The 13,540-nt window shown below is 56.9% G+C and overlaps 1 protein-coding gene across 8 annotated transcripts in view; it reads right to left on the bottom strand.

Annotated features, from left to right (window-relative positions):
* The window catches only part of GRIP2 (glutamate receptor interacting protein 2), a 60,158-nt gene that overhangs the window by 25,848 nt on the left and 20,770 nt on the right, over positions 1-13,540 (bottom strand). For 3 of the 8 annotated variants that reach the window (XM_043886493.1, XM_043886500.1, XM_043886494.1), the window contains exons 2-11: positions 9,977-10,057; positions 9,411-9,546; positions 8,355-8,500; positions 7,595-7,681; positions 6,298-6,373; positions 4,853-5,025; positions 3,637-3,784; positions 3,358-3,527; positions 1,543-1,668; positions 1,117-1,266 (exon numbers count right to left, since the gene is read on the bottom strand). In XM_043886493.1, the coding sequence (XP_043742428.1) occupies positions 1,117-1,266; positions 1,543-1,668; positions 3,358-3,527; positions 3,637-3,784; positions 4,853-5,025; positions 6,298-6,373; positions 7,595-7,681; positions 8,355-8,500; positions 9,411-9,546; positions 9,977-10,057 (1,293 nt within the window). The remainder of the gene's footprint in view (positions 1-1,116; positions 1,267-1,542; positions 1,669-3,357; positions 3,528-3,636; positions 3,785-4,852; positions 5,026-6,297; positions 6,374-7,594; positions 7,682-8,354; positions 8,501-9,410; positions 9,547-9,976; positions 10,058-13,540) is intronic. The other 5 variants (XM_043886495.1, XM_043886501.1, XM_043886497.1 and 2 more) reach the window with 3 other exon arrangements.

The following is a 13,540-nucleotide window of genomic DNA, read 5'->3' as shown; positions in this document are numbered from 1 at the left end:
GGCAATCATGACTGTTTGCTACTTCCACACGTCTCCTGCATTATCATTCATTACTATTCATTTTTTAAAAATACTTAAGGGACTTCCCTGGTGGTCCAATGGTTAAGAGTCTGCCTTGTGATGCAAGGGACATGGGTTCAATCCCTGGTCAGGGAGCTAAGACCCCACATGTTGCAGAGCAACTGGGTCTGTGTGCCACACCTGCTGAGCCCGCCCGCCACAACTAGAGAGAGGATCTGTGTGCCACAGCAAAAGGTCCCACGTGCTGAAGCTAAGGCCCAACGCAGCCAAATAAATAAAAACTAGACAACTTTTTATAATTTTTAAATAAAAAACACGTAAATACCCTCATTTCAAAAGGAACTATATATAGTGATTACAAATAAAGAGAAATGTCTATAAGCAAAACTTGAGTAGAAATATATATCTAATAAAAGTAAAAATTACTATATGCTGGATGGCTAGGTTCAGGCCTGCTGTGTTCCTGTCTTAGGGAAAGTTAACAAATGTCAGAAAGGTGGTAAAGACAAAGTAACACCACATCCTGGAATGGATCAGAGGGTTGAAGGAGAGAAAAATGAAAGGGAGCTACTCTGAGACCTTCGCACAAATCTGAAAAAGGCAGCCTTTCCTCAAGACACTTGGCCACCACCTGCTGGGAATTTTTCATAATAAAGGCTTCCCTTGTGGCTCAGCTGGTAAAGAATCTGCCTACAATGCGCCTGCAATGTGGGAGACCTGGGTTCAATCCCTGGGTTGGGAAGATCCCCTGGAGAAGGGAAAGGCTACCCACTCCAGGATTCAGGCCTGGAGAATTCCATGGATTGTATATGTATAGTCCACTGGGTGGCAAAGAGTCAGACACAGCTGAGCACCTCCTGGGAATTTTTCATAATAAAAATACAAGGCAGAGTGTACAAAGTCACTGTCACCCCTCAGGAGAGCCCTTGTGCAGTGCACAACCTGCCCAACCATCCGCAGCAACCTGGTGTACCACGTATGCTATGTAATGCCACCTCCCCACCCCTGGCCCTGCCCCGAATACCCCACACTTTGGCAAATCTCTCTTTCAGGCATAGCGGCAGCCCAGAGGGGAAAGAAGAGACCACGGCTTACATGAACTCTTGTGTTCCCTTCTCCGCGGCCGCCTCCGCCCCATTGTGGCCCGGGGGCTCATGGGCTGGGATCCACGAGGGAGGGTGCTGGGGTTGGTGCAGGAAAAGGCGTGGTTCACAGTCGGCGAGGAGAAGGGAGAGGAGGACAAGGCTGGGGAGATGAGAGACAGACCATGAGCCCAGCAGAGCCTCCACCCGCCCCAGGGAGACACAGGGGTGCCTCCCCCGCCCCCCCCCCCATGCTCGCTGTGTGACCTCAGGCCCGTCTCTCCCTCTCTGGGCCTCAAAGCTTACAAGCTTTTCACAGACCTGGTGAAACCCAGACAGGGGCCCCTCACTTCTGGGAGTCTCGGTTCCCTTCCCTATAAAACAGGCTCCAGCCCCTCCCCAGGGACAGAGGAGAGTGGCCGCGGGGAGGGCACTTTACAGCGGCTCTGGTCCTGGCCGGCAGGGGCGGCCCAGGTGGGCGTCCTGCAGTGGCCGGGCCGGGGGCTGTGGCAGGAGGGCACGCAGGGGTCCCAGCGATGCGGCTGCTCGCTCCTTTGCACCTTCACTGCGGCGGAGGAAGAGGAGAGACAGGCGTTAGGGGCTGGGCGGGTCTGGACCTCCACGCCCTGGAGGATGAGCTCCGTCTGCCCAGCGAGGGGAGGAGAGCAGGAACAGAAGGTCTGGAGTTTCCCAAGCCAGGCCGGGCATTCAAGACTTTGCCCACATGTCCCGGACGCCCACTGTGTGCCAGGCCCTGTGCTCAGGGCTCAGCCATGCAGCAGCCCGAGAGGCAGGGATCTGAGAGGGAAAGCTGGACCAGACCGAGGCCCACAGCTGGGAGGGCTGGAGCAGCAGGATGTGGACTAAGTCACTGGCTCTGGAGCCCACAAACTGGCCGGTCGGCTCCACGGAGTGCAGCTGGCAGACACTGACCAGCTGGAGCAACTCCAGAGACTGAGGTCACGCTGTAGCGTGGGCAGCCTCGGCCTGGGGCTGGGCAAGCAGGGCACCAGGGCCGGGTATCTGCCCCACACTGGGCTTTCGGGGGCCACCTGGGTCTCTGCTGGATTGGCCCAGGCTTGCAAGGACCCACATCGCAGTCTAAGGCTGTCCCCCTCAACCTTTCACGGGCCGCGGCTTCAGTCAACTCTTGACTCCAGCTAAGCATCTGCTTCCCTGGGGAGCCCATGGACCCTGCCTCTCTCACCTCCCCGACCCGGTCCTCCTCCCCATAGCCCCAGAGCCCGTTCTGGTTCTTCCTTCTGCTGCAGGACTTTGGCAGGGGGATGTCCAGCCTGGGACAGCATGCTCTTGGATGGACGGACGAGGTCCCTGTGATCTCAGCCCATTGATTCCGCCTCCCCGTGCGGCGTTCCCACCGCCAGCCGGGGGCTGGGCCGACTCTGGGGCCAGGAGACGAGTCCAATCCCGGCTCCGTCACTGACCAGCTACAGGACTGGGACAAGCCCCTTAGCCCCGCCCTGTGCCTCACTGTTGTAACTGTCAAACGGGACAAGGCGGCTACCTCCTAGGGAAGCTGGGAGGATAGAAGGAGTTAACACATGGGCTTGGCAGACATTTATTTAGGGAGAGCCAAGGGGACTGTCGGCAGCCAAGTGTCATCAGAAGGACCTGCACTGCACGGACCCTCAGAGCCTCCATACCAACCTTGTAGATATGTCACGGGGGCGTACCCAGATGACCCCTGGGAAGCCCCATCAGCAGAGCCAGGGGTGGGAGAACAGGCACCGGGACATCTGAGGGACTCACAGGGGCGGCTCTAGGCCCTCCTGACTGCTTGGCTGCCTCCTCTGGACCTGCTGAGGGCCCTGAGGTGAGCCCACGGGTCCAAATTCCGAGTGGCACAGGGCACAGAAGGACTATCCCCTCCCTTGTTCTAGACCTCATACTTCTATTAATGCGACCAGTGATGGAACTAGCTTTGGGGGTATCCACGCCAGCAAACTGTCAGATCAGAAAGTGTGAAAGTGTTAGTTGCTCAATCCTGTCTGACACTTTGTGACCCCAAGGATAGTAGCCCACCAGGCTCCTCCATCCATGGGGTTTTCCAGGCAAGAATACTGGAGTGGGTTGCCATTTAAACACCCAGGTTATTGATCTGCCCTACCTCCCCACCCTTGGCTGCTGCACTTGACACTTTGAGCATCCCTGTGGGACTGGACATTTGCTCTGCTAAATGCTAGCCTGCCCGTTAGCCTGCAGATTTGAGCCCTGAGGTCTGCAGGGGACTCACCTGCCTCTGAGGGCTTGAGGGGCCGCCGACTCTGGGGTGCAGGCAGGATCTCCAGCCGCACTTTCTCCGACACGCTGGCCAGGAGCTTGGTGGCTTCAAGCAGCGAGCAGTGCTCCGTGCTGGTACCATCGATGGATAGGATGTGGTCTCCGGCATGCAGGGCCCCGCTCCTGGCCGGGTCGGGGAGCACAGGGAAAAGGGTACAGCCACACAGCTCTAGATGACTCTCCCCCTGCACCACCCCCAACACACCACGGCAGCTCCCAGCAGGTGCCCCACCTGTCCACCACACTGGCAGGCTTGATGCGGTCGATGGTGATGACTGGCTTGTTCCGGTGGGAGCCGGTGGTGAGCGAGATCCCCAAGGCTGACCCTGGTGTCTTGGTGATTTCTACTATCAAGGGCCCCGAAGCGCTGGCCACTGTGTCTGGTACGTGGAGGAAAGAGGAGTTTGAGATGCAAATAAATATTCAGCACCTTCCTCCGTCTCAGCTTAATCCTCACTACCAGGGAGGGATCACTGCATCCACTTAACAGACAAGAAAACTGAGGCTCCTGGAGGCAAAGCCCTCATCCAAGTACATGTGGCCATTCAGAGGCAGAGGAGGGGCAGGAATTCAGGTTTCAGAGAGGCTGAGCCCAAGGCTTTGCCGAACAGTACTAATTTGCTCACATATATTGAGAGCCTGGGCTTCCCAGGTGACGCTAGAGGTAAAGAACCTGCCTGCCAATGCAGGAGACATAAAGAGATGCAGGTTTGATCCCTGGGTCGGGAAGATCCCCTGGAGGAGGGCATGGCAACCCACTCCAGTATTCTTGCCTGGAGCATCCCATGGACAGAGGAGCCTGGCGGACTACAGTCCATGGAGTCACAAAAAGTTGGACACGATGGCAGCGACTTAGCACTCAAGCATCAAGAGCCTACCGTATGTCTGAACTGTGGGGTTTCACTACGAGCCTTACCCATCTCAGAAAACAGCACCCCGCGCACCCACCCAGTGGCTGGAAAACAAAACCCGGCTCTTTCTACCCTCATCCCCACCCACGTGTCGAAACCTTAGCACAGCAGGCCAGCAGACCTTCGTCGTCTTCCCCAGATCTAACTCCTCTCTACTCCCCCGCTAGCCCCTGGTCCAGCCACCTTCACTTTTCACTCACCCGCACGGCCGCAGGTCACGGGGCACCCCCCGGCCTTCCCCATCTCGCTCCCTGATTTTTCTTTTTTTTTTGCACACTTATCATCCTCTGATACACTCTGTATGTGACTTATCCCATCCAGGGTCCATTTCTCCCCACCAGAATGTCAGCCCCATGGGAACGGAGACCTCATCTGTGTTGTTCTCAGATGGATCCCTGGTGCTTGGCGGAGCGTGTACCACCCAGAGGGGCCCAGAGAGGCTGCGACCGGGCCAGGGTCACACAGCCCTTGCAGGGATGGGGGTGTGTGCCCCCTACTCCGTGCCCTGCACCCCGAGCCCTCAGGCCCCCAACTCACCCGGGATGGCCACGTCGTACTCCACCTGGAACAGTGCCTCGTGGCTGCACTGCCGCAGCGTGGCCAGGGCCGTGGCGTGGCTGGCCCCCTGCAGCGGGATCCCGTCAACGCTGAGCAGCCTGTCCCCCACCTTCAAGGAGCCCTCCCTGCGGGGAAGGGCCGGGTCACGCCGCCTCGTCCAGCGAGTGAGAGAACAGAGTGAGGGCAGGGAGCGGAGGAAGGAGCCGGGGCAGAACGGATGCGGGAGGGCACGCGGAAGAAGCCAAAGGACTGATGGAGGTCAGGTCAGCGACGACACGCCCCCCCGCCCCAATTCCATCAGGTCAGTTCAGTCACTCAGTCACGTCCAACTCTTTGCAACCCCATGGACTGCAGCACGCCAGGCCTCCCTGTCCATCACCAACTCCCGGAGTCCACCCAAACTCATGTCCATTGAGTCGGTGATGCCATCCAGCCATCTCATCCTCTGTCGTCCCCTTCTCCTCCCACCTTCAGTCTTTCCCAGCACCATCTAGTGCTTAATAAATTCACAGTCCCGGGTCAGCCCTCCTGCGTCTGAGCTGGAGATGCCCTTTGAGGTCACCTCCAGGGCCTCACCGGGGTCCCAGCCCTCCAGGGCCGCCCAGCACCAGGGGCGGGCCGGCTGGAGGCTTGGACCTGCCTGCACACAGGTCCCCCGCCCAGGGCCCCCTCCCTGGGTCTCAGCAGTGACTCTGGCCTGGTGACGAACGTGCCTGGGAAGGAATTCAGCCGGGTCCCAGGGGAGGGGCCTGAAGGGGTTCGCCTCGGCCTGGGTCGTATCCCAGCTCTGGAATGCCTGCCCCAACAGGTGGCCAAGGCTATTCTGGGTGGTTCTATGAATAGCTCGTCACAGGCCCCAAGGACGGGTTTAGATTTCTGACAAGGCCATTCCAGGCTTTTCTTAAAATGGCCAGGAATCGCCCTTTGGGAGGTCAGGGGGTGAGGAGCTGAGAGCTGGGTGTGTTCCTCCCTCACCTTCTCCTCCTGGAGCTTCTGAGCAGGCCCCGGGCAGGGCCAGCCGGCAGCGCAGCCTGGACTGGGAGGCTGTGTCACTGAGGGCCACAGTGACGCCCACCACCAAGCCCCACATCCCTCGCATCAGCTCTGCGGGGCTTCACTACTGGGCCCATTCCACAGATGGGAAAATGAAGGCCAGGGAAGGGGAACACCACACCGAAGCTCTCCACCCCCGAGACAGCAGGATCTTGGGGAAGAAAGAGCTCGGGGCCCCCCTCGTTTGGGATTTAGGGCTGGCTCCACCGACAAGCCGCCGAGTGACGCTGGGGGGGGTGTCCCCCGTCTGGACTTCAGTTTGCCCCTTGGAGACCCTGCCCGGTGTCCCCCCCCGCCCCGCCTCCATCCCCGGGGAGCTGGGTGAGGGCGGCGCAGGCCGAGGCTGCAGGCTCCCCCCAGCTCAGGCTCACCTGTCGGCGGGGCCGCCGGGCCGCACGTAGGTCAGGACGAGCGGGCGGGACTTGTGCCCGTCTTCATGGGCACCTCCTGGACAGAATTCGACAAGACGGCAGTCATCCACCACCCGCTCCCTGGTGCCCGGGGGCCCCGACCCAGACCTAAAGCAGGCTTCCTCCACCACCTCAGCTCCAGGACTCTGTCCCTGCTATTCCCTGCCCCTCCTACGAGACATGGACCTGAAATCCCACCCAGAGGTGGGATGGAAAGTAGGGAACAGAACCAAAGTCCTCTCTTGTTAAACAGCTTGCTTCCTCTCCTGCGATCTCATCCGATTTCCCTTTTTTCCCTGGTTGCTAGGCAGCTCCGAACTTCACTTTCTGTTACAAATTTTCCCTTTCACGTCCTCAACCCTGCACACTTTATTGCTTGGCCAAGTTTTCCATTTAATATTTGATTTAATGATCCTGGGTTCTTAAAGGTCAGAAAGAAGATTATATAAATATAAATATATTTATATAAACATATAAATATGCTGCTGCTGCTGCTAAGTCACTTCCGTCGTGTCTGACTCTGTGCGACCCCATAGACGGCAGCCCACCAGGCTCCCCCGTCCCTGGGATTCTCCAGGCAAGAACACTGGAGTGGGTTGCCATTTCCTTCTCTAATGCATGAAAGTGAAAAATGAAAGTGAAGTCACTCAGTCATGTCTGACTCTTTGCGACCCCTTGGACTGCAGCCCACCAGGCTCCTCCATCCACGGGACTTTCCAGGCAAGAGTACTGGAGTGGGTTGCCATTGCCTTCTCCGAAACATATAAATATAAATACAAATAAATATATAAATATAAACATATTATTTTATATATAATTATGTAAATACAAGCTATATTTAAAATATAAGTTATATTAGATAAATATAATATAGATATATATTACATATATATTAATTATATATTTATAAATATATTTAAATATATATTTAAATTTAATTTATATATTCATATATAATTATAAAGTATAAATATTTTCATAAATATAAATATATAAATTTATTTAAGTACAAATATAAATTTCTTTAAACATAAATATATATTTATTTAAATATAAATGTGAATTTACTTCAACAAATATGTTTACATAAATATGTGCTTATTTATCTAAATTTAAATGTGTTTATTTAAATTTAAATATATATTTATTTATCTAAATTTAAATATAAATATATTATAATTCATCAGAGCAAAGCAAACACATAGAATTGGCGTCAGCCTTCCCGTCCCTTGACCACAAAGGTGACTCTGACACTGACCTCTAAGGACAAAGCCAAAGCTGTTGCCCTCCTTGTAGAGGGAGACATCCACTGTCTTTGAAATGATCCCTGGGTTGTTCTCGGGGGCTGGGGAGAAGTGGAGACCCTGCTGAGTCCTTCAGTCACATCACCAGGCTGGCAGCTGTCCCCAGGGTCCGTTCCAGGACAGGCGGGTGGCCAGCCACAGACACTGCAGGAAAGGCCAACTCCCCCCACCCCGCTGGACAGGCAGGACAGGTGAGGCTTGGAGGCACCGTCCTCCCGGAAGCCCACTCAGGCCTCCACTTAGGGAGGGGAGCGGGCTGGCCCGGGCTCTCACGGAGACAGCGGCAGAACTCCAGCTTGAGTTGGCTGGCAGTCTGAGGCCCGAGCTCAATTCCAGACAGTTGGTCAGATTTCAAGACTTGAGACCAACTCTGGAAATTCAGAGCTGCGCTAAAACACCCCAGGCCACTGTACGGTATGGGAAGAGCAGGGACCGATGTGCTCAGCGTCATTCCTAAAACCTTCCCCCCAGGGGAGAAGCATCTGGAAACGAAGGACGCACGACGATAAGGGACCTGCCACCTCCTGGGGACAGCGCACTGCATTTGCAGGCGGAGCCCCGGGAACGGCCTGGCTGTTGGTGGCCAGCCTCTAGGTCCTGCCCACCCGAGGGGGCATGGCCCCACCGCCCCCCCACCCAGGTGCTGGCGAGGAGGCAGCCATGTCCACCCACGACCAAGGCCGGGGTGGAGGTCCCCGGCCCAAGGGCACCCACCGGGCGGGGGCAGCTCAAACTCCACCTCCAGCACCACACGCTCGCCCACGTTCTTGAGCAGGGTGATGATCTCATCGTGGCGGAGCCTGGTCAAGTGGATCCCGTTGACTGACCGGATGTAGTCACCCACGTTCAGCAGGTCACTCCTGGGAGAGAGGAGGCCAGAGCTCGCGCCGGGTAACAGACGCTGGCGTTCATATCCTCCCGCCCACGGAAGCCTGGTGGTCTCTGCGGCCCCATTTTACAGGTGCGGAAACTGAGGCTCAGAGAGGGCAGGCCGGGTACGGGGTCACTGGGCGGGTGAGTAGGAGAGTGCGGATTCTACCCTAGATCCGGGGGACGCCCAGGCCTGGCCTTCTCCCCACCGCCCCCCAAACCCCCGCCCCACCGATGCTGGTCTGCCTGCTTTCCCCCCTGCGGGGTGTCACCCTCACAGTTAGAGCTCTACAGAGTGGCCACGCCTGCTATCCCTTAAAGCTCTTCCTGGGCCCAGAAGGGCAGTAACACAGAGGCTAACTCCCAGGTTTCATGGACCTGAATCCACCTGCAATGCAGAGACCCCAGTTTGATTCCTGGGTCAGGAAGATCCGCTGGAAAAGGGATAGGCTACCCACTCCAGTATTCTTGGGCTTGCCTTGTGACTCAGCAGGTGAAGAATCCTCCTGCAATGTGGGAGACCTGGGTTTGATCCCTGGGTTGGGAAGATTCCCTGGAGAAGGGAAAGGCTACCCACTCCAGTATTCTGGCCTGGAGAATGCCATGGACAGAGGAGCTGCAGTCCGTGGGGTCGCACAGAGTCAGACACACAAGAGGAGGAGGATGTCTAGGGAAGGGGCCTTCTGGGCAGAGGGTTCTGCGTGTGGGAAGGCTCACCGTGAGCGGTGAGCGTGGGACGCTGTGGTCGGGTTGGCTCCGGAGCAAAGGGAACGAAGCGGCCTCCAGCCCTTCCTCCACAGACAGCCAGCTCTCACTGCTCGGCCGAGGCCCCAGGCCCCCCTCCCCTCCGCCCGGCCCCCTTCCTGCCTGCGCCCCCCACCCCAATCCCAGGCTTCTCACCTGGCCGCAAGTCCCCCAGGCCTCAGGTTGGAGACCCTGGGCTTCCCATCCTTGTCGGTGCCGCCCGAGATGGTCAGGCCCAGCGTGCTGCCCTCCTTCTTGGTCAGCTCCACCGTGGTGACCCCTCGGAACTCCTCTGCCAACAGAGAGGGGGTGAGCGGGCAGCGTGGGGCAAATTCTGAGCCCCTGGCTCCAGGACAAATAAAACGGACGCTGGGTAAGCCACGTGTGGCTGTGTGATGCTGGTGAAATCGTCTCCTTTTTACGGATCAGAGAGGCTAAGGGACTAGTCTAAGGTCACAGAGCCGCCTCATCAGAAAAGACCCTGATGCTGGGAAAGATTGAAGGCAGGAGGAGAAGGGGACAACAGAGGATGAGATGGTTGGATGGCATCACCGACTCAATGGACAAGAGTTTGAGCAAACTCCGGGAGGTGGTGAAGGACAGGGGACCCTGGTGGTACAGTCCAGGGGGCAGCAAAGAGTCAGACACGACTGATGTGGTCTGACCCCCGCCCGGAGCTCTCTGTGCCTCCAGAGAGAAAGGGGAAGCAGGGGGCAGTTTACCTGGGATGCTCTGCCGGCGGCACGCCAGGGCCCCGTCAGCCCCTCCGGAGTCCTTGCCTCCTTTGGTGTAAGGCCCATTGTCTGCAGGCGGCAAACAGAGGGAAGGCCCTGAGCTGCCCTGCCATTTCCATCAGGCAAACCCCTCCTGCCTGGGCACGCGTCCGCTTTGTGGATGCGGCCCCTGAGGGGCTCCTTCCTCTCCCCAGCCCTGCCTGGGACGCGCTGGGGGAGCCTCATGGCTTCTCCCCGCAAGGGCAACGCTATCTCTTCTCTCAAGTAACACGCTTTGGGGCGCCCACCACAGTCTGGGCAGTTCTCTGCCACGCAGCGATTCGCCATCTCTACAGCCATCATTCCACATGCAGAGAAGGAAACTGAGGCTCAGAGACGGACGACTCGTGCCCACGGTCACACAGCCCTCAGCCAAGGCAGCTTCTGCAAAAAGCCAGGAGACACCTGGCTGCGTTGTCCACCCCACCCCGTGCTCCAGGCTCCCTGGACCAGGTTCTTTTTTTTCTTTCACATTCCCTCTCCAAGTCCCTTCTCATTCCTGGACAGAGCTGGGTCAGGTCAACTGGCAAACCCTCACGCGGGGTGGCTCTCCCATGCCGCCCCTGGGGCCGCCCCCCACCTCCAGGCACGTGTACAATCCCCAGGCTTTTGCTAAAGAACCCGCCTGCCAGTGCAGGAGACACAAGAGACACAGGTTCGATCCCGGGGTCAGGAAGATCCCCTGAGGAAGGGAATGGCAACCCACTCCAGTATCCTTGCCTAGAGAACCCCATGGACACAGGAGCCTAGCGGGCTGTAAGCACCATGTTTAGCAGCATCCCTGCCCTCCAACCACTAGAGGGCAGCAGCGCTCCACGCCATCATCACAACCAAAAATGACTAGACACCCCCGTGTCCCCGAGGCGAGCAATACTGTCTCCCGACCCCCACTCCGCCCCTCATTGAGAATCAAAGGTTTAGATCAGGGGTGGGGCTCAGGCTGGGCCAGGGTCAAGTTCAGCCTGGGGTCAGGGCTCAACCCAGGACTAAGCAAGCCTGAGAACCTTCACCATCTGCAGCCCTAACCATTGAGAAACGGTTTCTCCAGACTGGGGACAGGCTTCCCTGGCTTTGCCAGAAGGTGGGAAGTCTAACAAATCAAACCGCAGTTAAGCCCAGAGTCCTTTCCAGGGCCCCTGGAGTCAGCCCCCAGCAGCTTTGCTCACCACCCCAGGCCCCGTGTTCACATTCGCAGCCACGGATTCAGGCAACACCCCATTAAGTATAATGCCTCCTATTACGGCTCCCTCATTCACACTTCATTTAGATTCAACAAGACGTTTCTGAGCTAATCAAATTAAAAACACCGGGTTCTATCAGCTGCGTGACAGTGAACATCTCTGATATTTCAATGTGGGCAATTCTGGAATTAAAACGTCTTGTTCCGTGCAAATTAGATTCCGCCACTGGAAAATCCTTCTCTCCTGGGCTGCCCAGGGAAGACCTGAGGTAAGCTTGCCTCCCAGGGGGTGCTCGTGGTAAAGAACTCGCCTGCCTAATGCAGGAGACTTAAGAGACGCGGGTTCGATTCCTGGGAGGAGGGCAGGGCAACCCACTCGTCTTCTTGCCTGGAGAATCCCATGGACAGAGGAGCCTGGGGCTACAGTCCCTGGAGTCGCAAAGAGTCGGACACGACTGAGCAACAAACGCTTTCACTTTGCATCACGCTTGCTGGCTCCAAGTTTGGGAGCCCGGAGACAGGGGAAGGGGGAGAAGATCTAAGGACAAGAAAGCAGAGAGTCAAGTTTGCCAAATTCAGAGCTGTAGAACCTCAAAGAGGGCAGAGGAACGGCAATGGGTTCAGGCTGACTCTGAGGCAGAAGCTGCTGAAGCAGAGGCTCCGTTTCCTGGGGTATCTCTGTGGTTAGTCGTCAACACCACCTCTCTGCGCTTTCCTCATCCCGACATTCAAATTCTGCTCCAGTGAGTGACACGGTGCCAAACTGGGCTGTGATGGCCCGCTTCTCACGGCTGAGGCCGGCCACAGGGCTTGGTGGTGGGGGGGGCGGGGGGGGGTGCGTCTGCTGGCTTTGGGTTAACTGTCAGGCGTCTGGCCGTGCGATGCAAACGGAGACACATACAACTGTGTGTGGACAAAGGGTCAGCAGGCAGTAAGCGAGGACACAAGCGGCTCTTCTTTAGGGAAGGCACATGCATTTTAGGGTGTGGCCCTGATGAGTTCTCTTGGGAGCTGAGGCCACTCAGGACAGCTGACTGCCAGATAAGGGGCTTCTGGGTACCTAAGACCCCTGCCACTTTCAGAAAGGCACCCACAAGGAATGCTACAATGTACACTGATGCTTGTTCAGAGGGGACCGTCCCGTCCCCCACTTTCACAAACATCCTCAGGTCAGGGGGAAACAGGCGGCATTTACAGCAAAAACCAGGACAGGGCCAGAATTACTAGTTAACCGTGTGACCTGAGTCTCTGTTTCTCTGTGAAATGGGGGTGTCTCCTCCCATCGCTGGCTCCAGCCAGCGCAGGCAGGAGAATTTGAGGGAATTATTTTATTTATAGAAAACCCTCTGAGGGTTCAGACCCCAGTCCTGCTCCCTCAGAGAACACGCCTGCTCTCTTCGGCTCTCTCTCTTTTTTGTTCCGGGACCTGGTAATTATATGCTTAGAGATGAAGGCTTTTCAAAAACATCTTTCCCACCAATTTTCAGCTGGAAACGTGCATAAAAAACAGAGATATTTTTATCTGGGTGTTGTTTTTTTTTTTCCCTGTCTCCTCCTTCCAGCAATGGGCAATTATGAGCTTTTGCCTTCAGTCAATCTGTCCTGTAAGAACTCGCTTCAGAGAGAAATTCATTTCCGCAGTGATGCCAACCCATCCAGCAAACGGGCTGGGCAAGTGGGGGGCAGGAGGGAGAGATGCCATGCGGAGCACAGACCTTACACGTGGTCTCCAGGCCCCAGGCTGCAGGGCCGGGTGGGTGGGCTTCTTTTCTATTTCATTTCTCTTGAAAGCAGTGCTAATTTGCCTTCATTATCTCCATTTCTCTGGGGCCCCAGGGAGCTATTGAGCTTTGACAAAGTGGAAAGGAAGTCAGCCCCCGGCTAAGCTGCCTTTGCCAGGGTCCCGCCTATAAGCGGAAGAGGGGCTGGGGCCATGCCTGGGGCTGGGCAGGGGGGCTGTGGATGGGGCGTGGCTGACCTCTGGCTCTGCAGGCCTCGAGGAGGGCGCACTCGGCATCTGAGAGGGGCCAGTGGGAAATCAAGATCCCGGGCGGAGGGTCAGTTTGGGCCTTTACTGCAAGCCACCAGCAGGGCCAGCCCGGCCTGAGTGCCAGTGGAGAGAAGGGGGGCCCCGGTCGTCTCTGGGTCCAACCACGGCAGCGCACAGTTACCCACTGCCGCTTGCACCCCGCCAAGTGATCTGCCGAACCTGGCCGGGGTTGGCCCCAGCTCCGAAGGCTTTGCCGGCTCGATGCAAAGGATGGAGTCCGGAGCCTCAACCTGCTGCCGACTGGCTAAGGGGTCTGGAGCGTGTCGCTTCTCCTCTCCAAGTC

This window comes from Cervus elaphus, chromosome 24 (assembly GCF_910594005.1).
Source record: "Cervus elaphus chromosome 24, mCerEla1.1, whole genome shotgun sequence".
Lineage (NCBI taxonomy): Eukaryota > Metazoa > Chordata > Mammalia > Artiodactyla > Cervidae > Cervus > Cervus elaphus.
This window is presented reverse-complemented; position numbering and strand designations above follow the sequence as displayed.